This window comes from Peromyscus eremicus, chromosome 2 (assembly GCF_949786415.1).
Source record: "Peromyscus eremicus chromosome 2, PerEre_H2_v1, whole genome shotgun sequence".
In the NCBI taxonomy this organism is placed as follows: domain Eukaryota; kingdom Metazoa; phylum Chordata; class Mammalia; order Rodentia; family Cricetidae; genus Peromyscus; species Peromyscus eremicus.
In genome coordinates, this window is record NC_081417.1 from 146,182,092 (window position 1) to 146,203,061 (window position 20,970).

The following is a 20,970-nucleotide window of genomic DNA, read 5'->3' on the forward strand; positions in this document are numbered from 1 at the left end:
GCAGGCATGCACCACCATGCCCAGCTTGAGACACAATAAAACTGAAAACATCTTGTGGGTTTATTTGGAAATTAGATTTTGCTCTGAGTTTATAACTCCTTTTCAAAGGCCTGGTACGATCATTTTCATGGCTCCGTTGTTATATTTTAAACTATTATGAAACTACATTGAAGTTTAAACTACCACAATAATCCTCCATAACAATGTTGTTACTACAGTAACTTGACTCTGAGTCTGACAAATGGTATGCCTGCATTTGGAGAAGGAAATCATTATGACGGTGCAAGTAAGATGATTTTTCATGTTTAACAGAGAATAGAACTGTACATTTCCCCAGGATTTCAAAAAATGACCTCCATTTATTCTCTCAAGGGAAAGCACGTAGAAAATATGATTCATTGGTATGACAGACATGATTGTTTTTTTGATAGAAAGCTAATGTTCGGGCTGGGGAGATGGCTCAGTATAGAAAGTGGTTGATGGACAAGCATGAAGACCAGAGTTCAGATCCCAGGACTCAGGTCAAATCCTGGGATGGGCACATGTGCCTGTCATTTGGACAGACAGGCAGATCTCAAGAGCCAGCCTGGCCAAAATGGTGGGACCCTGTTCTCAGAGATGGAGCAAAGGCTCAGAGATTAAGAGAACTAGCTACTGAGAACCTAGGTTCAATTCCCAGCACCCACATAGTAGGCTACAAACTATCCATCACTCCAGATCTATGGGATGTGATGCTCTCTTCTGGCCTCTGTGGGCACCAGACATGCAAGTGGTGCACAGACAGATATGCAGGCAAAACACCCGTACACATAAAATAAAAGAGCCAGTTCTCAGGGATGAAGATGAGAGTGATAGATCAGGACACCCGACATTCCCCTCTGGCTGCACACACATTCATACACCACAGACAGACAGACACACAGACAGACAGACACCCAGACAGACAGACACACAGACAGACACACACACACATACACACACACACACACACACACACCTAACCTCTTAAAGTTATCGTTTCTATGCACTTCTCCAAACCAGAGGTCATTACTGTACAGAGGCATGTGTCTCAGTGTGTGTCCTTCTGATTGTCTCTCATCAGATTACCAATCTTATATTTTGTTTTGTTTTTGTCTTTTGAGAGAACATCTCACTATGTAGCCCTGGCTAGCCTGGAACTCAACTGGGATCCATCCTCCCGCCTCTGCCTCCCAAACTGAGATTACAAGCGCACCTTCACCTTCTTATACTTCCTGCTTTCTCTTCCCTTCTCACCTGTAATGTCAAGCTATAGTACTGGAAGGTTGGACTATGATGTAACAAGAGAAATAGAGACACTAGTCTGGGCAAAATGAGGGTAGTACATACAAATCTTCAAATCAAAACCCTGGTTACTGCCATGTGCCTGTCAGCCAACACAAGCCCTGTAAACCAATAAACTCTATTCATTAAGAGGTCAAAACCAGCTGCTGGTGGTAGCACACACCTTTAATCCCAGCATTTAGGAGGCAGAGGCAGGTGGATGTCTGAGTTCGAGGCCAGCCTGGTCTACAAAGGGAGTTCTATCTAGGACAGCCAGGGCTACATAGAGAGAAACCCTGTCTCAAAAAAGATGCCAAAATGGTCTGAAAATAGTCAAAAGAACCTTGAACACTGCCCATCACACAGCTGATACTGAAAGTTAACCTTCCCTTTGTCCTAACTTGAACGAGTAACTGACCCCAAGAAGATGAGGCTGCTTGCCCTCAGACTCGGGAACTTCTCTTGGGGCTCTTGGTGCAGAGCCAGACCTTACTCCTTTCTCCCAAGGCACCCTGCTTCTTCCTCCCCATGATGCTATGTGATAGTGTCTGCTGCTGGACTCCCGGTTCTAATGTATGTTTATCTGCAGCTTTTGTTCAAATAGCAATTGCTGAAATAGATTCTTCCTGTAGCCTGGATGCCATGTTATCTAAAATGCCTTTAACACCACTTCATCAAGAACAGAGAAACGGGCTTGGAAACAACTCCCACTACAGCATTAAGGCTGCACTGAGAGCAGGCAATGGCGGTGTTGGAAGGCTCACAGAAGGCGAACATATGCCAGCACAGTCATTAACACCAACTGAGACTCAGAACACACGCCACTGTGCCAGAGCCAGACCCGCCTGTTCTTGTGCATGAAAGCTAACAATCACTGCTTCCGAGTGCGAGCGGGCTTCTCAGTAGCTCTCAGGGGGCCGTCACTCTGCACTGGCATGCTCTGGGATCAGTACTTTCACTGTGGAAGTGGGCAGTTTCTAAGATCTGCAGGAAAATGAGCTCAGCGGGCATTTTCTCCCCCACAGATTTCTAAAAAGGGTTACAAAGCTTTAAAACTAAGTATATATTATGGAAGGTACTTCATACCACGGAGTACTTCATTCTTTGTGACAACTTTATTATATGTTGTTTCTGAGCCAATGTTCATTCTCTTGGGTTACTTTTCTTTTTAAGAATGTTCAAAACTCTGTAAGCTCGTAGGAAAGATCTGAAAGGATAAATTTCACAGACCTTGCCTAAAAGCAACAATCTCCATGAAAGAACACTGATGACCTGGCTGGAGAGGGAGGGTGTCATCATGGCCTTGTGAACCTTCATTTTAACCTCCTCAACTTTTAAGCTGAGTGTGATATCAAACACCTGCAACACCTCTACTTGGGAATGGTAGGGCAGGGCTGGAGGACTGCCACCTGGGAATATTGCAAACCCTGTCTAGGAGGGAAATATATTTTAGATGTACTAGACCTTAACTTCAGGTGTTCTCTGCTCTTGATCTGATGCATAACCCTAGAAAAATGGACATCCTTGGTATTTTCTGGCTGTAAGACCCCAAATACCTATTCCCTATGTGTCACTTTGTGTATGGAGTACAATTCTCTCAAATCTACTAGCCCTCATATCAATCAACCTGCAGCAGTAATGCCTTATGGAGTCTGTAAATGAGAAGTAGGCCCTGATGCACTCCTTCACTTCCCCACCAGATTCAGTATTCCTGGTCTTCAGACAATCAGGCACTGTACTCAACTGGTCAAAGAAAGCTTTTCAAAGCACGGCCGTCAGCTCATTTCTTCCAAGCCAAAACTGGAATCGGAGAGCACCCGTAGTTTAGGACATAGTAAGGGTGTGTGTCTGGTGTATGGTCTATTTTTAGGAGTTATACTGAGAACTTCCTTTCTGAATATATGTAGGAAAATAAAAGTAATAGCAGGGCACTGCATGACTTCTTTCCTTCTTAAAATAGCTCTGTCCAACATGAACGGATCCATGCCTTCTCAGGAGCCTGTAGTCATTTTAACTCTTACTAGTTCACATCAAGGGCTTATTTTCTACATTCATAAACTATCTCCGAGGGGTTCCTGAAAGACTGGTTAGTTTCAACAAATACACTTTCTTCCCTTTTTGAAACAAAGTCTCTCTCACTCTATAGCTCAGATCAAATTTGAATGCACAACAATCCTCCTATCTCTGCCTCCCAGAGAAGAGTCACCCACCCAGCTCACAAATACACTTTAAATCTTCAAAATTTCAAAAACTGTTCCAAAGAAGTAAAAAACAAATGATAAGTAATAAATAAACCTAACTGGGAAGAGCTCTGTGACAACTCAGGACAAACAACCATAGCTCTGCCGTCAAAGAGCAGGCTGACCAGTCTTCCCTAGACACTCTCGACAACCTGGATGTTTAGAAGGTATTTAGCAAACAAGACTGTGGCATTTCTGAATCTATGTCAAGAGCATTGTGTGGGGCTATGGGATAGTTCAGTGTTAACCTAGCACACACAAGGCCCTGGGTTCAACATACACCATCAAAAAGCTGAATACAGTTCACTGTCAGAACCTAGATTTTCCATTGGTACAAATATTTTTTTATTTTAATTTTGGTGTGTGTGTATGTGTGTGTGTGTTGCCTTCATGTATATCTGTGTACCACTTGCGTGTCTGGTGCTCTCCAGAGGCAGAAGAGGGTGTCTGATCACCTGAAACTGGAGTTACAGACAATGGTAAGCTGCTGTGTAAATGCTGAAAATTGAAGCGAGGTCCTCCAGTAGAACAGTCAGCACTTATGAGCCAACTCTCCAGCCCCAAGAACAGGATCTTACTGAACCTGGAGTTCACCATTTTGGCTAGGCTGACTGGCCGGAGAGCTATTGAGGATCTGTCTTTGGGGACTGTGGGAATGTAAGCGTTCGTCAGACACATTTGCTAAGGAAAAATAAAAGTTCTTGGATTTAAAAAAAAAAGAGCTTCCTACTTGTCAGAACTCTTCTTAGCCTCCCATATTCTGGCCGACGGAGAGAAACCTAGCAAGACTACTCTTATTTTATACCAGACTTCATTTACATATCACAGAAAATACATTATTCCCTGAAAAATGGGTTAAATGAAACAGACCACACATTATTCAACTTTCTAAAGCTCCTGTTCTTGTCTTCGCCCACCTCACACTGTGACTGTCCCCAGTCTTTGTGGCACCAGCTGGACAAGTGCTCTACCACTAAACTATGTCCCCACCTCGGTTCTCCCTCAGGATCCAAGCACTATTGTTCACATTTTAGCACACTTGAGATCAGGAAGAAGTCAGCCAGAAAGCAAAACTCTTTGTGGCTCATGTTCACACTGAGAAACTCAAGACTACGCTGCATCCACATTAAAGCTTGACTTCAGGTGCTGCTCAGGAGATTTAAGGTTGACAGGGTCCAAGGAAAACCCAGACTGCACAGCCAAGGGCGGCGAATGCACCAATGGAAATACTATGATTTGGAAACGTCATTCTTTTTTGGTTTTGTTTTTTTCAGGACAAGGTTCTTTGTGTACCCTGGGCTGTTCTAGAACTCGCTCTGTAGACAGGCTGGCCTCGAACTCACAGAGATCTGCCTGCCTCTGCCTCCAAGGGATTAAAGGCGTACACTATCACCCCCCCCCTCATTTATTAAATCTAGCCTTACACAGAAAATCTGACTAACATGTGTTTCCTTCATGTGCAATCGCCATACCACAGCCATGTCTTACCTTTTCAGGTCAACGGTTGTGACACTAAACACAACTCCTTTGAGCCACAGAATCATGAAGAGCCTCTGTGAAAAGGGGCAGTTTCCTATGCTTTCCCCGTCACTGCCAGCCTGGAAAGAGAATCAAACATTTAAAAACAAGATCACCAACAAGGACACTCGAGCAGAGCTTCCTATGAATCCCACCCAGAAACACTAGGAGCGGCAGGGAGGGTGGAAATGCGGGACTTATTGTTTTGGTCTTTCATCGGCCTCAGTTTCTTCTTAGAAATGACCAGGCCAGTAGGGCATTGTCCCAGATGCTTTGTACTACAAAGGAGACTTTATTACCACTTTCCAGTGTGGCAGCAGCAGCAACATCTGGCTAATGACTACTTAGATAAGGATAGTCCCAATGTAATGAAGATTTCATTTTACTTATCTTTAGAAGTCTCATTTGTTCTGAGTTTGAGGCCAGCCTAGTCTACAGAGTGAGTTCCAGGACAGCCAGGGCTACACAGAGAAACTCTGTCTTGAAAAACCAAAAAACAAAGTCACATTTGGCTAATAGCTGTGTGACGGTTTGACTGAAATGTCCCTCATATTTTCTTGTCTTTGAATACTTGGTCCCCAGTTTGTGGCACTGTTTGGGTATGATCAAGAGGTGTGGCTTTGGTGGAGGAAGTATGTCACTGGGTATGGGCTTTGAGGTTTCAAAAGCCATAAGCCATTCTCAATTTGTTCTGTTTCCTACTTGTGGTCTGAGATGTGAGCTCTCAGCTGCTGCTCCAGCAGCCAAGCCTGTGGCCTGCAAGCATGGAGCCCGGTGCCATGCTTCCCACTTCTAGAACCCTGTAGCCCAAAATAACCCTTCCTTCTCTAAGTTGCCTGGTCACGGTGTTTTATCACAGCAACAGAAAGTTCACTAATACAGGCTGCTATGCTGAACCATGCACCATGCCCGAGGATACATACATTCCTGACCCAGGCAAAGGCAAAGGCTGCCATGGGTCTGACAGTATTCTTTTTGGGGCGGGGAGCTTGGGGGAAGGGTTTCTCTGTGTAGTCCTGGCTGTCCTAGAACTCACTTCAAAGACCAGGCTGGCCTCAAACTCACAGGGATCTACCTGCCTCAGTCTCCCAAATTCTAGGATTAAAGGTATATACCACCACACCCAGCAACAGTACGCTGTATAAGGAACATAAAACCAGGGAATTTATAAATGTGTCCAAAGAGTTAAATAACTGCCAATCATCTCCCATTAAAAAAGAATCCACTATAAATATCCCACGTTATTCATGGAGCAAGAAAATAATCAGCTTTTCCTAATCCTAGTTATTGAATGAACAGTTAACTTCCCTGAGGCAATGATGAACAAGGTAGAATTTTCCCAAGTCCAAGCCAAACAACTCTTTAATTTTTATTAGGTATGTGCTGTGGGATGGTCTGTATGTCAAATTGCTCTGATTGATCAATAAATAAAACACTGACTGGCCAGTGGCCAGGCAGGAAGTATAGGAGGGACTAACAGAGAGGAGAATTGAGATAACAGGAAGGCGGAGGGAGACACTGCCAACCGCCGCCATGACAAGTAGCATGTGAAGATGCTGGTAAGCCACGAGCCACGTGGCAAGGTATAGATTTATAGAAATGAATTAATTTAAGATATAAGAACAGTTAGCAAGAAGCCTGGCACGGCCATACAGTTTGTAAGCAATATAAGTCTCTGTGTTTACTTGGTCGGGTCTGAGCGGCTGTGGGACTGGTGGTAGACAGAGATTTGTCCTGACTGTGGGCCAGGCAGGAAAACTCTAGCTACAGGTATGCTCCAAGATTAAAAGGGAGACCTGGGTGGGGGGTGGTATGGTAGCACATCCTATAATCCCAGCACTTGAGAGAGAGAGGCAGGAAGGTCAGGAGTTCAAAATTATCCTCTACTACATAGCAAGTTGGAGGCCAGCCTGCGCTACAATGACTCAGGACAGAAACATTCTAATTACTTCCACTAATCCTTCATACTGTGGCCAAGAGCATTACTTTCTCATCCCGGTTCATTTGAATGAGTCCTTTTTGGGGTTTGGACTTACCAAAGCAAAAGTGTGCAAGACATGGAAGTCCGTCCGCTTGTTTCCACACACAGCAAACACAACCACATGAGTGTCCAGGAGCAGAAGGCAATTTGCATTACCACTCCCCATGTAACACACCAGAACTCTTGAGTTTCCTTTGGAGTCAAAAAGCCTTTGAGGCTGCGAGGTGGTAGTGCACGCCTTTAACCCCAGCACTCAGGAGACAGAGGCAGGCGGATCTTTTGAGTTGAGGATAGCCTAGTCTACAGAGCTAGTTCCAGGACAGCTAGGGCTACAAAGAAAAACCCTGGGGGTGGGGGTAGAGGGTGCATTTGAACTCACAACATGTCTTAAAGAAATTAAGTCTACAAAAAAATACTTTCTATTTCATTTCTCTCCCTCCACAGACAATGCCTCTGTCACTTCCTAATACAAACTATAATCATTGATGACACACACTCTGGGTTGGAGAAGGTACTGTTTTCCTAAAGTAACGCTGAAACATTCAGAACATCAGTAAAAAGTTACTGAATCCCTAACTAGCACTGGGTACTTAGTAGTTGAGGGTACAGTTCACTGATATAGTGCTTACAAGGCCCTAGGTTCCATAGCTAATGCCAAAGCTTCCTCAATTAAAAAACAGAAGTCACAAAGAACTTGGAAAAAAAGAAAAAAAGGGACATCCATATAAAGAGATTCTCAGACACCACTGTAATCAGAAATCATAGGATAGTGAACTTTAATTTTAAAAAATACTAATTTTTATTAATAACAGAATATAAACAGAATTTGTAGTCAGAATGAATCAGCAAGTAAGTCCTATACTGCAAACTGTGTAATAATTTACTTTCTAAAGCGGGTCTACTTTTTAGCTATATTGTGTTTTAAAATAATCCAAGATGGGGCTGGAGAGATAGCTCAGTCATTAAGAGCACTGGCTGCTCTTCCAGAGGACCCAGGTTTGATTCCCAGAACCCACATGATGTCTCACAACTGTGTATAACTCCAGTTCCAGGACATCTAAAGCCCTCTTCTAGCCTCCATGAGCACCAGGCACAACCATATATGCAGACCAACACTCATACACCTAAAATAAAAACGTACAATTTTTTTTTTTTTTTAAGAACCAAAGGAATGAACCGGCGAGATGGCTCACCAGGTAAATCACACAGCTGGTGACCTAAGTTTGATCCCCAAAACCCACATAATGGTGGAAGAAGAGACCCTACTCCACAAATTTGCCCACTGTCCTCTATATGTGTGCTGTGACAAGAGCACACACAAAATAATAATAAATAGTAAAATAAAATAGCCCAAGGAAAGCATTCAAAACAGCCTCACAGTGCAGGACTGCAATCTCAGAGAATCCAAGGCAGGTGCAGGAACCCTGACTTCATTACAGGCACCACAGAGATCCACAGGAAAAGCGAGTGCAGGCAGGTCATACTGGGAAGCAGGGTGGGAAGGTGGAGAAGGCACTTGCTTCTCCGTTCTTGGTTCTGAGGCTCCACACTGTGGTTGTCCCTAGCGACCCAGTGGGGCTCCTCCTACACTCCCTGTGTCTATAAGAGCTCACACTCCTCTGGCTGAGCTCAGGATTTAAAGAGAAGAGTCAAGCAGACCCAGGGTTTTACAATGAAATGCCCGGGGTTCCACTGAGAAACTCTACCCTGAATTTTTGAAAGGCAACCGACAGATGCCAATAGCAAGATGACAGAGACAGAAAATTACATGACAAACTACTTAGGAGCTGTGATAAAATGCTCCAGCCAACAAGTATCAGTACCTGGAAACAAATGAAAATCTAGCAAGCCTCAGCAAAATAGTCTAAAGAGGAGACACAAAGAAAGGCTAGTTATCTTAGAACTAAGTTAGAGTAACCCAAATAAGAGACTCAGTAGATACTCTGCTGTGACTTTGTTATTAGTATCCCCCAAGGTCCACTGTGGAAGCCTGGCCCCAGGGCCCCCATGGAAGGCACTACAGAGGCTTATAAAGTGGGCACCAGGGGGAGCTTTATGTCACTGTAGGCATGCCACTGACAAGATTATGGAACTTTAGTGGGCAGAAGTGGCACAGGACTTTAATCCCAGTACTCAGGTCTACAGAGCAAGTTCCAGGATAGCCAGCGCTATGCAAAGAAACTCTGTCTCAGAAAAAAAGAAAAAAGAAAACAAAACCAAACAACAACAAAAAACATAATGGGGCCTCAATAGCTTCCTCTTCTCGGTTGCTTCGTGACCAAAATCAGCAATTTGTTCTGCCGTAGACTTCCAGCCACTGCCAGCCAACTACTGCACCAGAGGCCCAAAGCTGTAACCTCAACACCATAAACCAAACCAAAACTTCTCTTGAGAACTTCTCTCCGATATTTCACATAGTAACAGAAAGCTGTAGCTATAGCCTGGAAAGTCAAACGGATGGCCCAGAGGAAAGAACCTATAAACTAAAAGAATAAAAATCACCAATCTAAACAAAGGAGAAAAAGTAGGCTTAAAATCAAATACATAAAGCCAGGCATAGTGGTGCACTCCTTTAATCCCAGCACTTGGGAGGCAAAGGCTAGTGGACATCTGTGAGTTCAAGGCCAGCTTGGTCTACCTAGTAAGTTCCAAGACAGCCAGAACTGCACATAGTAAGATCCTATCTCAAAACGACAACAAAAGGAATATCAGCTGACTTTTGATAGGATATGTCTGTGTTCCTAACACTCAGGAGACTGAGACAGGAAGATTACCAGTTCAGGGGCAGCCAAGGGTACAAACCATACTGGGAGGTGCGGGTGGGTCTTAGCACTCACTTGAGTTTTGTCCTGAAAGGGTGTTTCCGTCTACCATACTGCCTGATGTGGCTCTTGCTCACTAGCTCTCCCTCCTCCAGGCCTGGTGTAATTCTACAATTGCACAACACTGGCATTTGATGAAAAACCACTGGATTAGCTCCCACATTGCAGAACAGGGGGCAGGAGCAGATGCCATGAATATTTTAATGTTTTACTAAGTCAAGGTTAAGGAACTGCTCATTTAGAAAACCTAGCTTAATCAGTCCTTAGAGCAGTCAGATTTAAAAGTAAGGAAGAGGGGCTTTAACAACTTTCTCTCTGTTCCCGGCTGGGGGTGAGAGGTGATGGTGACGGTGACGGTGACAGGGAGGAAAGAAGCTGAGACCTGAATGGTCTCCTTACCACTCACTCCTTTCCCTCCACACATACAGAGCCTGTGTTACCAAGGGTGCCTTACATTTTAATACTCCATTTACGTTTAGCGTAGGTGCTACTGATCTAAAGGAGATGCCCTGTGGTGCGGAGGTGCACACCTGCAGGCCCAGAATGCAGGAAGCTGAGGCAAGGAATGAGTTTCTGACTACTAGACTACACAGTGAATCTGAGGCCAACATTTCTTGCTCTATAGGTTCAAGACTCCATCTCAAAAAACAGAACTAAGGAGAACAGGAGGGAGGCAGGTAGGGAAGAAGAGCTGCCAGAGCACTCAAATGACTTCCTTTGCTTTAGGGTTATTTACAAATCACACAGCAGCGTGGTAAATGTGTCCCGCAATGTCTATCACCTATCTTCAAGTTCTGGTCAGCCTGCTGAAACCACTGTGTGCACTCTCAAGGTCTCATCTTTCCACTGGGTCTAGAGTGCCCAAGTGCAGACTCAGACACATCTGGAATTGAATAGTGACTTTATTCCTTCATTAGCTGGGCGATCGTCAGTAAACTAACAGCTGTGAGAGCTGACTCCACACACATGTAAGAGACTGGCTAGGTCAGAGACCCAGAGTGCCCAACATGCGGGTAAGAGTTTAGTAAATGTCTGAGTTTAAAAATACTTCTTGCTGCCGGGCAGTGGTGGTGCACGCCTTTAATCCCAGCACTCGGGAGGCAGAGGCAGGAGGATCGCTGAGGCCAGCCTCCAGAGTGAGTTCCAGGACAGCCAGGGCTATTACACAGAGAAACCCTGTCTCAAAGAACAAGACAAAACAAAACAAAACCCAGCCTGCTGGCAGTGCTACACAGAGAAACCCTGTTCAGCTGAGTGGTAAAGCACTTGCCTAGCATGCATGTTCTGGGTTCAAGCCTAGTGAGAGACTAGGAGTTGGACGACTCTCTGGTAGGCAGACAGGGAGGGAGAGAGAGGGGTCAAGGCTAGTAATAAAGGTGGTAAATTTCCAAGATGGCCGGCTTCTTCCTCATCCTCCCACCAGCAGGCCCCCTGCTGATGGAGTGACCTAGCAATTTAGGGCCTGATCACACAGGTCACACAACAGTTGTGAACCCATCAGCCATCCTGTATGTCTTCATGCTCGACACCCATAAAGTGGGAGAGGAGGCTCTTCAGAGGTTTAAACCCCCAGGGCTCAGCAGAGCCTGGGCCTTCAGAGGGTCTTTAGGGTCTGCAGTGAGCATGCCTCCTCTTTCCTCACACTGCTGAACTGCTGATTCTGTCTGTGGGGCTCGAGAGTTCTCTGCTGCTACTACCTGTTGGGCTACAGATTTTTTCTGCCTATAATTCCTCACCTGGTAGAGAAAAGACCCCCTAGACTGCATCATTTCAAGACTGTTTCACTAGCAATGGAAAGAAAAAAAAATAAAAGGAACACAAGTCTAACAAGACCTTCAGTTCAAGCACTCAGTCACTAGGATACCCAGAGTTCCTTTTTGTTCAGAAAATGGGAAAGACTCTAAGAACCTTTTTCAATTTTTCCCCATAAATTTATTTCTATTGATGTGTTGTGCTAGCTTGTCTATGTATACAATGTGCGTGTGTGTGTCTGTATGTATGCATGTGTGTGTATGTGTGTGTATATATATATGTATGTATGTATATATGTATGTGTGTGTATATAGGGTCAATGAGATGTCTTAGCAGGTAAAAGCTCTTGCAGCAAAGCTTGGTAGCCTGAGTTCAATCCCCAAGGCCTATGTAAAGGTAGACGGAGAAAAATCTACTCTACAAAGTTGTCTTCTGACAGACAGCACAAACATACACACTGTAACACACAAACTATGCCCACAGACATGCAATAAATTAGTAACAATTCCACATGATAAAACTGAGTGCAGCAATTGGAGCGAAAACAAAAATAATCTTTATTTAGGGTATCAAAAATCTCAGGCCATGGCCAGCCTACATGTACCACATCACAGTTCTATAATTTGATAAATAAAGTCAAATGATATGGCATGCAGGAATCACTGTTTCCAAGCTCTGCATTTGCAAATAAAACAGCCAAGGACAAGATTGCAGACATGGTCTAGGACACAGCCAGAGCTCCATAATAGAAACCCTGTCTCAAAAGAACAACAAAGAAAGACAGCAGACTTGAGGTGTTCCCATTTTGTTTTGCAGCATCAGCATCATTGGCTCCTGAAGCCTAGGCCACTGAGACAGGAGCTGGCTGATCCCTTTTCAATCATACACAACCAGGCAAGGCTAGATGCAACTCCAGGCCAGCACAGGAGCTTTTACCCCTGAAGATGAACTCTGCTCTTGCAAAGCAAGCCCTTTGAATTAATCCAGTTAATACCTGGATCCGCTCACTCAGCAGAGGGTGGTTCACCTAGACCCACTCTCAGAAAACCCCACCCACTCCCTCTAGTCAAGTGACCGGCCCTTGCTAGGCTGTTTGCCCCTTCTACAAAAAAGGACTGTGCGGATCTCATTGGATTGTTACAGGAATCAACAGTCAACACATACAAAGGGTTAGAAATAACACGAGGCTCCAAAGTAAGGGGCAGAAGAAGCTGTTGCTCATTGTATGTCCTTTCTTACTTCTCAGTATGTGTAATTCATATGCAATAAACATAATTAATACATAAATTTACAGTATTTAGCAATATGGACATGAACCTTTCCCCCCTTCCTCAGCCCCCTCAAAAAAGCAAATCAAAACCTTTCTACCAAAATATATGAAAATGAAATAGGATTCCAGAATGAATGTGGACAAGCTCTGGAAAGGAGGAAATCTGTTTGAAAAGTCCACAGAAGCGGGACTCTCAAATACCTAGAAACAAAGCCGTCAATGAAATAGATTTAAATGCAAATTATATGAAATCCCGCCTCTTTCAGTACATCTGCAGTGGGGGTTTGACATTGCAATTTTTACAAAACACTTCTAGTAATTCAAAGTCTGATGCATTTGGTGAATACATTGAATTTTCATAAACACTGACAAAGAAAAAAATTTGAGGGGTAAAAAAAATCAACACCTGGAAAGAATTTGCTCCATGGTTAAACTCTTCTTTGGACTCTACTCTTTGAAGGTCAGTAACTGATAACCAGTTGGTAAACAACAGTATGTGTTTCCCCCACCCCCTATTAAAAGAATGCTTCTTGGCCCAAAGTGATGGTGCTTGCCTTTAATCCCAGCACTCAGGGAGCCAAAGGCAGAGGATCTCTGAGTTCAAGCATGGTCTACATAGCAAATTTCAAGCCAACCAAGGCTACATAGTGAAACTATTTCTCAAAAATCAAACAAAAATAATGCTACCCTATCTCATTTTAACTAGAGCATACCCAAATCTAATTAATCCAAGCCTTTTTATATTCTCAAAAGAACCACCCAAAGACATTCAAGAACGGCCAGGCTTGGGAGACAGAGGCAGGAGGATCTCAGTGAGCTCAAATTTTTTTTTAAAAACTTTTTCTTGGTGATGGGGCAAGTGCGCTACCAAACTACATCCCTAGTCCTCAACCATTTAAAATTAAATTTTCAAAAACTGGGCACAATAGCACATGTCCAGCCTCTAATCCTAGCACTCAGGAGGGAGAAGCAAGGGGATAAGAAGTCATCTTCAGCTATAAAGCCAGTTAAAGAAAAGCTAGCCTGTGCTACATGACATTCACCTCCCTCCCCCTCCCCCAAAAAAGGAGGAGCTGAAGGTGATGGCTCAGTCTGGGTTGTTTGTTTGTTTGTTTGTTTGTTTGTTTTAAAGGAGGGGTAGAGAGGGTAGGGTCTGGAGAGACTGAGCAGTTAAGAGCACTTCCTGCTCTGGCAGAGGGACTGAGTTCAGTTCCCAGCACCCACTGAAAACTCCAGCCACAGAAGATCCACAACTTCTCCCTCCTCCAGTACCTGCATGCACACGAGCATACAAACATACACAAATATAAAAATTAAAGATTAATAGTTTTAAAGTGGGTGGAAGCTGGGGTACCCTACTTACTTTCCAGAAGCAAGTAGGCTAGGATAAAGAGATGGCTCAGTGATTAAGAGCGTTTGCTGCTCTTCCAGAGAACCCAGCTTCAATTCCCAGCATCCACATCTGTCTGCAATTCTGGTTCCAGGGTCCTGACACCCCCATCTGACCTCAGCAGGTACCAGGTACATGAGTGATGCACAGACATATATTCAGACAAAACATCTATATGCATCAAATAAAAATGCTAAGAAAGATGGTAGGCGTTCCTGGGGACCAGCAGCCAAGGCTGACCTCTGACCTTTTATGTACACAAACACATATACAGAAACGTTTCTGTCCATTCCTTACTCATGTGAGGACCCAAATGAACCCAAAAGAGATCCAATGAGAGAAAGAAAACTTGACTCCTGCCCTCCCGTTACCTGTAGTCTACAGTGCTTACTCTGATGAGAACTCAGTGACATTTTCAGTCTGAAATACATTGAAGTTCCCCAACCTCATCTCAAGTAAAGTAGCACTCATTTAACATTTTCTCAGAAGTGCCGTGAGTTGCCCAGCGGTGGCGCACGCCTTTGATCCCAGCACCAGGGAGGCAGAGGCAGGAGGATCTCTGTGAGTTCAAGGCCAGTCTGAGTTCCAGGACAACCAGGGCTATACAGAGAAAACCTGTCCCAAACAAACAAACAAACAAACAAACAAGAAGGGGAAAAAAAAGTCTTTTCATATTATTCTTTAATTTAAAAGGGAGAGACCAACCTGAAATACAGCAGCTACTGTCCCCCCATCTTAAATAAACTTACCCCTGTTACTATGAAGGTCACCTGGAATCAAACTCACTGTGGTAACTAAAATGGGTCAACTGCTTTAGCTAAATGCCCTGCTAAGTGCAAGTCTAAAGCATCCTCTTCACCACAGCTACCCAGGGTTACAGCTGCCCACGGTTACACCTGCAGAGCTGAGACAGACACTTCACCTTCCAGAGACTCAAGATGGTATCTGTTTCCTTGATAAATGACCAAACTCTGATTCATCTATCTGTGGCTAATAATTCTATTTTTAAAAGAAAAGGTCACACACACACACACACACACACTTTGTAAAGCTGAGGTCTGTCAGAACCCTCTGCCTCTTCCCTTAGATGAGGTCCCTGCTGTGATCCCAGGGAGCCCCTTCCATCCTGGACTGTATGGTGCATGACTAAAATCACAGTCTCCTCTGTCTGAGATGAACTCTGCTCTCCTGGCCCTTCAGTCAAGCCCCAAATCCCGCCTCTAAGAAACTTCAGCCGGGTGGTGGTAGTGTGCCCCTTTAATCCCAGCACTCGGGAGGCAGAGGCAGGTGGATCTCTGTGAGTTCGAGGCCAGACTGGTCTACAGAGTGAGTTCCAGGGCAGCCAGGCCTGTTACATAGAGAAACCCTGTCTTGGAAAACCAAAAGAAAAAGAAAAAGAAAGAAACTTCTAGGTTTCTCTAGCCCAAACCCATCATCCAACCTCTCAAGCTCTGTTGCAGCAGATCGTGAGACCTTGTAAAGATCGTAGCTGTGGGGCCCTGATCAAGGTTCTCCACCTTTACAGAGTGACGGGCTAGAGCAAGCCTATCCCTTTTCTTCGCAGTCATGACTCTCCTTGTGGTCTCCTGAGTCACTGCTGTGTACCGTCACTCTTCCTGTCTGCATGCCTACGGCCTGTGCTGGACTTTACCATCTCACTGTTTCTCTAACTTCCCATGGGACTTCATCTGCTATAAATACTTTACCACTTACTAACTTTCATTGGTTAACAATTAAGTCTGAATCGCAAAGAAGGTGTTTTAGGCCAGTGCCTTAGAAAAGGTATTGCTTTTTCCTGACATATTTTTATCAAAAATTTTAATTAAGGAGACTAGGGTGTACTTCAGTTTGTAGACGGCTTGCCTAGCATTCATGAGACCCTCCACACAGCACACACTGTGTATGGTGTCACACACACACTGGGTATGGTGTTACACACACACTGGGTATGGTGTCACACACCGGCTAACTCCTGTACTTCGAAGGTAGAATCAGAATTAGGAGGATCAGAAATTCAAGGTCACACTCAGCTACATGGAGAATTCAAAACCAGCCTGAGCAACTTAGATTCTTTGATTCATATTCTCTTTGTGTGTCTGTCTCTCTGTCTCTCTCTGTCTCTCTCTGTCTCTCTCTCTCTCTCTCTCATGAATAAGAGAGATGGGGCAGAGCTCAGTGGTAAAATACTTTTCTCACATGCAGAACGCCTGGGGTTCAATTCCCAGAATCTTCCATACATACACAGACACACAAACACACACACGAAAGATTCTAGAAGGGACTCCTTGGATGTGACTGATAGTATCCTGACATTGAAATCAATACCAGAAGACAGAGCCAGGAGTCAGGAAGAAACAGCTGGTATCTGGTGTGCCTGCCACACACGGAGCTGTCCATACTCTTGCTGTACTTTTATCGATGTATTTCCTTGGCTGCTGAAGCCACACTGAACTCGGATTTTCTATTATTCACAATCACAAGTAGCTATACCAATACTGTCATTTACCTCTAGTTTAGACTAGCTGGAAAGGCTAGAGTTAGTTCATGGGGTTTAATCCCCAGTATTACCAAAAGGGATAGCCCCAGTGTGGAGAATGGAAGACTGTGCTGAGGACCAAGGGAAGGGAAGCTCTTTGAGGACAAAAGAGCCAGCATCCCAGGGTGCTGCTCCATCTATAATTAGCTCTTTCCCACAGGCTGCCATCTAGACTGCTCTACTCTGTGAGTGAGCTGGGCAGTATTTGCCCCCCGAGGTCTGAGAGCAGAACATCACACAGAACGCCCTGTCCTGGAACCCAGCTCTATTTTCTCAGCGTTGTGCACACCCTCATCTCCAAGCACTACAGCAGGCAAACAAGCGGGAATGAACAGACCTGATCTCGTGAAGATAAATACTCCAGGCCCGTCCTTCCTTTCTCTGAGTACTTGGTTACCCTTGGGCACTTAGTGATGCTGGAATATCTCACAGACATCACCTAGACTAAGAAAAATGGAGTTTCTGACTAGGCTCAGTGAGCACAAGACCAGGCCACAACAGACATCTGAAACAACATTAAAAGGCAGATTTTTCTGCTCAAAGAAGAAATGATCCATTGGTTTGTTTGACAAATGTTTACCAAGAGCTTGCTTGCTTGCTTTTTTTTTCAAGACAGGGTTTCTCTGTGCAGCCTTGGCTGTCCTAGAATTTGCTCTGTAGATTGGACTGGCCTCAGCCTTGAACTCAGAGATCCGCCTGCCTCTGACTCCGCCTCCCAAATTCTGGGATTAAAGGTGTGTGCCAGATGTAAGGATTATGTCCTTAATTACATCACCAGCCTGCAACGGCGTCCCAGCCTAAAAAGCGGGCGTGCCCTCTGTGTGTTCTCTCTTTCCACACTCTCTCCTTCCGTACTCCCCCCTGCGCGGTGTTTCTTCCCCCCCCCCCACTCTCTCCCTCTCTCTCCCAATAAAGCTCTAGAAAGATAACTATGGCTCGTGAATCTTCCGTCACCGATACTAGCCCTCTGCTCCATCGGCCAGCCACGAGCACCACCGCGTAACCAACACCACAGGCCCAGCCTATCAAGAGTATTGAACTCAGTGTCTCTAACAGGGACTGAAAGCAAAATGCCTGGTTTGAAGCATACTGGTGCTTCTAACTAACTACCTGTGTGATACTAGAGACTTATTTAACCTCTCTGGTTCTCAAGCTTTTCCTCTATAAAATGGGGAAGAACGTGCACTTCAAATTATTATCGCTATTCAATACTCATTTTGAAAATCTCTAAAGACAGTCAACATATGGAAAGTGATCAGTAAGGCAGAGAGTGTAGTTCTGAGCTTCGGGCGTGGCAGGAGGAAGAAGCTAGAGATCACTCAAGAAAGGAATGAAAGGAATTGATATAGGGACACAGAGGCCAAAGTCCAACTTCCATTTAAGGCAGTAAGAACCTACCGAGGGAAAAATCAGGCTGAGGTATGGGACTGATGACAGACAGATGGAGCCAGGCTGGGCAGGGCTGGCTAGAGAGACAATGGAGATAGAAAGAAAGTGTGGTCCAACCAAACCAGAAAAGTACAGCCCTGTGTTTTTGTCGTGACAATGACTGGGATGACAGGACATTACAGAAAGCTCAAGGGGCTGGGGAACCTTTGGGTTAAACACCTGGATAGAGAAAAGCCTCATAGTTGGGGGGGGGAGCGGGGGGGGGGGGGGGGGGCCCCGGCGGGAGGCTACAGCCTGCTGCAGGGTAGTGTCCAGCCCTTCAAGACATAGTAAAGGGGTCTATTCCCCTGGACAGTCTACAACCAAAACTGTTTCCAACCTCAGCACACACTTGGGGAGAGAGGGAGGTAGGAATGAGAAGGTTCTTTTCTTTTTCACGTTTAAGAAAATGCAGCCAGGTGGTGGTTAACCTTTTAATCCCAGCACTCAGGAGGTAGAGGTAGGTGGATCTCTGTGAGTTCAAGACCAGCTTAGTCTACAAGACTGTCAGAGCTGTTACACAGAGAAAAAAAAATAGAAAATGCACCAAATGTTTATAAATGCTGCACAAATGTTAAATTGCTTAAATATAATAGAACTTGAATTTTAAAATACTGAGTGCACTACTGGAGGGAATTAACACCAGTTGAGAATGCCCCAGTACTCTGGTTCCCTACTTGGAGCACATGATGAACAGGAAAAAAGGAGTTCTAATCTGTATAAAATCAAACCTGGACTGTCTCAGCCAGAATAGTTTTTAAAAATAGCATGTCAGGTGGAGAAAACCCAGACACTCCACCTGAGCAGAGCAGGACCACGATAAAAACTTTGCTTATCTGTATTCACTGCCCAGGAGAAGCAGTGGCTGCTCTTTCTTCAGAAGAAATTATAAACCATATAATTTAAAACCTTGACTGAAAGTGATCCCACCTCCTTCCCTGGGGACCCATCTTTTTTTCTTCCAAATTCTTCAATAAAGACACATTGTACGGTGAGCATGGTGGCCCACACCTGTAAGTACAGCAATGGAGAAAAGGGCCGGGGGAGGACGGAGGAGGGGGAAGGACGGAGGAGGGGGAAGGACGGAGGAGGGGGAAGGACGGAGACAGGAATATCAGGAATTCAAGGACATGCTCAGCTTTATGGTGAATTAATTCAAGGTCAGCAACACAACTTTTTCTGAGACTCTGTCTCAGAAAAAGAAAAAAATGACACAATTATAACCCTGCACTCAGAGGCTGAGGCAGGAGAACCACTGTCAGTTCCGAGATAGCCTGTTCCCCAGCAAAAAAGAAAAAGGAAAAAACTCTTAGGAACAGCAGGGGTCAGTCAGCACATCCCTAGAACTCTCAGCAAGTTTGAGGTCTGCCTAAGATCCGTAGTGAGAGTCTGTCACAAAAAACTGAATAAATGGCTGGAGAATTGGCTCCGAGTTAAGAGGTCTTGCTGCTGACCTGAGTTTACATTGATGTCAGGCAGCTTATAAATGCCTGTAATTCCAGCTGCCTCCAAACACCTGCACACACATGCTAGACATAGACATACACACATAAATAAAATACATCTTTAAAAACTAAATAAACAAGCCGGGCGGTGGTGGCACACGCCTTTAATCCCAGCACTCGGGAGGCAGAGCCAGGCGGATCTCTGGTCTACAGAGCAAGATCCAGGACAGGCACCAAAACTACACGGAGAAACCCTGTCTTGAAAGACAAAACAAAAAGTAAATAAACAAAGATTATAGTGAGTTCCAGGTCAGTCAGGGCTATATAGTGAAACCCCATCTCAAAAAACAAACAAAATTAATGTAAATAAACCCCTCCTCTTTTTGAGGCAGGATCCCACTGTATAGCCCTGGCTGCCCTGAATGAAACTCACTGTGTGGGTCAACCTGGCCTCACACCTGCCTCTGCCTCTCAAGTGCTGGGATTAAAGACATGCATCATCATGCTCCACTATAAATAGTACCTTTATTTAACTCAACACATCTAAAACATCATCATCTCAACCTAGAGCATTGGCCTAGAATTGGTGGCGCACACCTTTAATCCCACCACTCGGGAGGCAGAGGCAGGAGGATCTTTGTGAGTTCGAGGCCATCCTGGTCTATAAAGGAAGTTCCAAGACAGTCAGGGGCTACACAGAGAAATCCTGTCTCAAAACACCAAAACAAAAGAAAAAAGAACATAAGGCATTACATTCTTTAAGTCTTTTAAGTCTAGTGCATATTTTATAAGTATAGTACCTATCAATTCTAACTGAACATGGTTCAAGTACAAGTGTCACCCGTGGGCAGTGCCCATTATGCCTGAGGGTGGTTGTCTACAGAGAAAAGCCCCTGGGAAACTTCTGCCATGTCATGTCACCACAACCACAGACTGATGATATGAGCCAGACAGGCCAATTCCACACCCCAGCTCTCCTGAATGACTTGTTCTTATTTCAAGCACAAAGTTTTTCTTCCCTAAAGTTAACTTAAAATACATATAACTGCAACCTAAATTATCAAGAATACTGGGAATGAGTGAAAATAATTAAACAAGGAAAATTCCTCCCATCTGTGCTATGGCAGCTACCTAAATTTGTTTATTTTTTAAATATATTTATTTTTATTTATGTGCCTTGGTGTTTTATGATGGGTGTCGGGTCCCCTGGAACTGAGTCACAGACAGTTGTGAACTGCCCTGTGGTGCTGGGAGTGCTGAGTCACCTCTCTAGCCTCACTACCTAA

The 20,970-nt window shown here is 44.6% G+C and overlaps 1 protein-coding gene across 1 annotated transcript in view; it reads right to left on the reverse strand.

Annotated features, from left to right (window-relative positions):
• Clic4 (chloride intracellular channel 4) overlaps positions 1-20,970 on the reverse strand; it is a 53,626-nt gene that overhangs the window by 12,164 nt on the left and 20,492 nt on the right. The window contains exon 2 of the mRNA XM_059255899.1: positions 5,031-5,140. Within this exon, the coding sequence (XP_059111882.1) occupies positions 5,031-5,140 (110 nt within the window). The remainder of the gene's footprint in view (positions 1-5,030; positions 5,141-20,970) is intronic.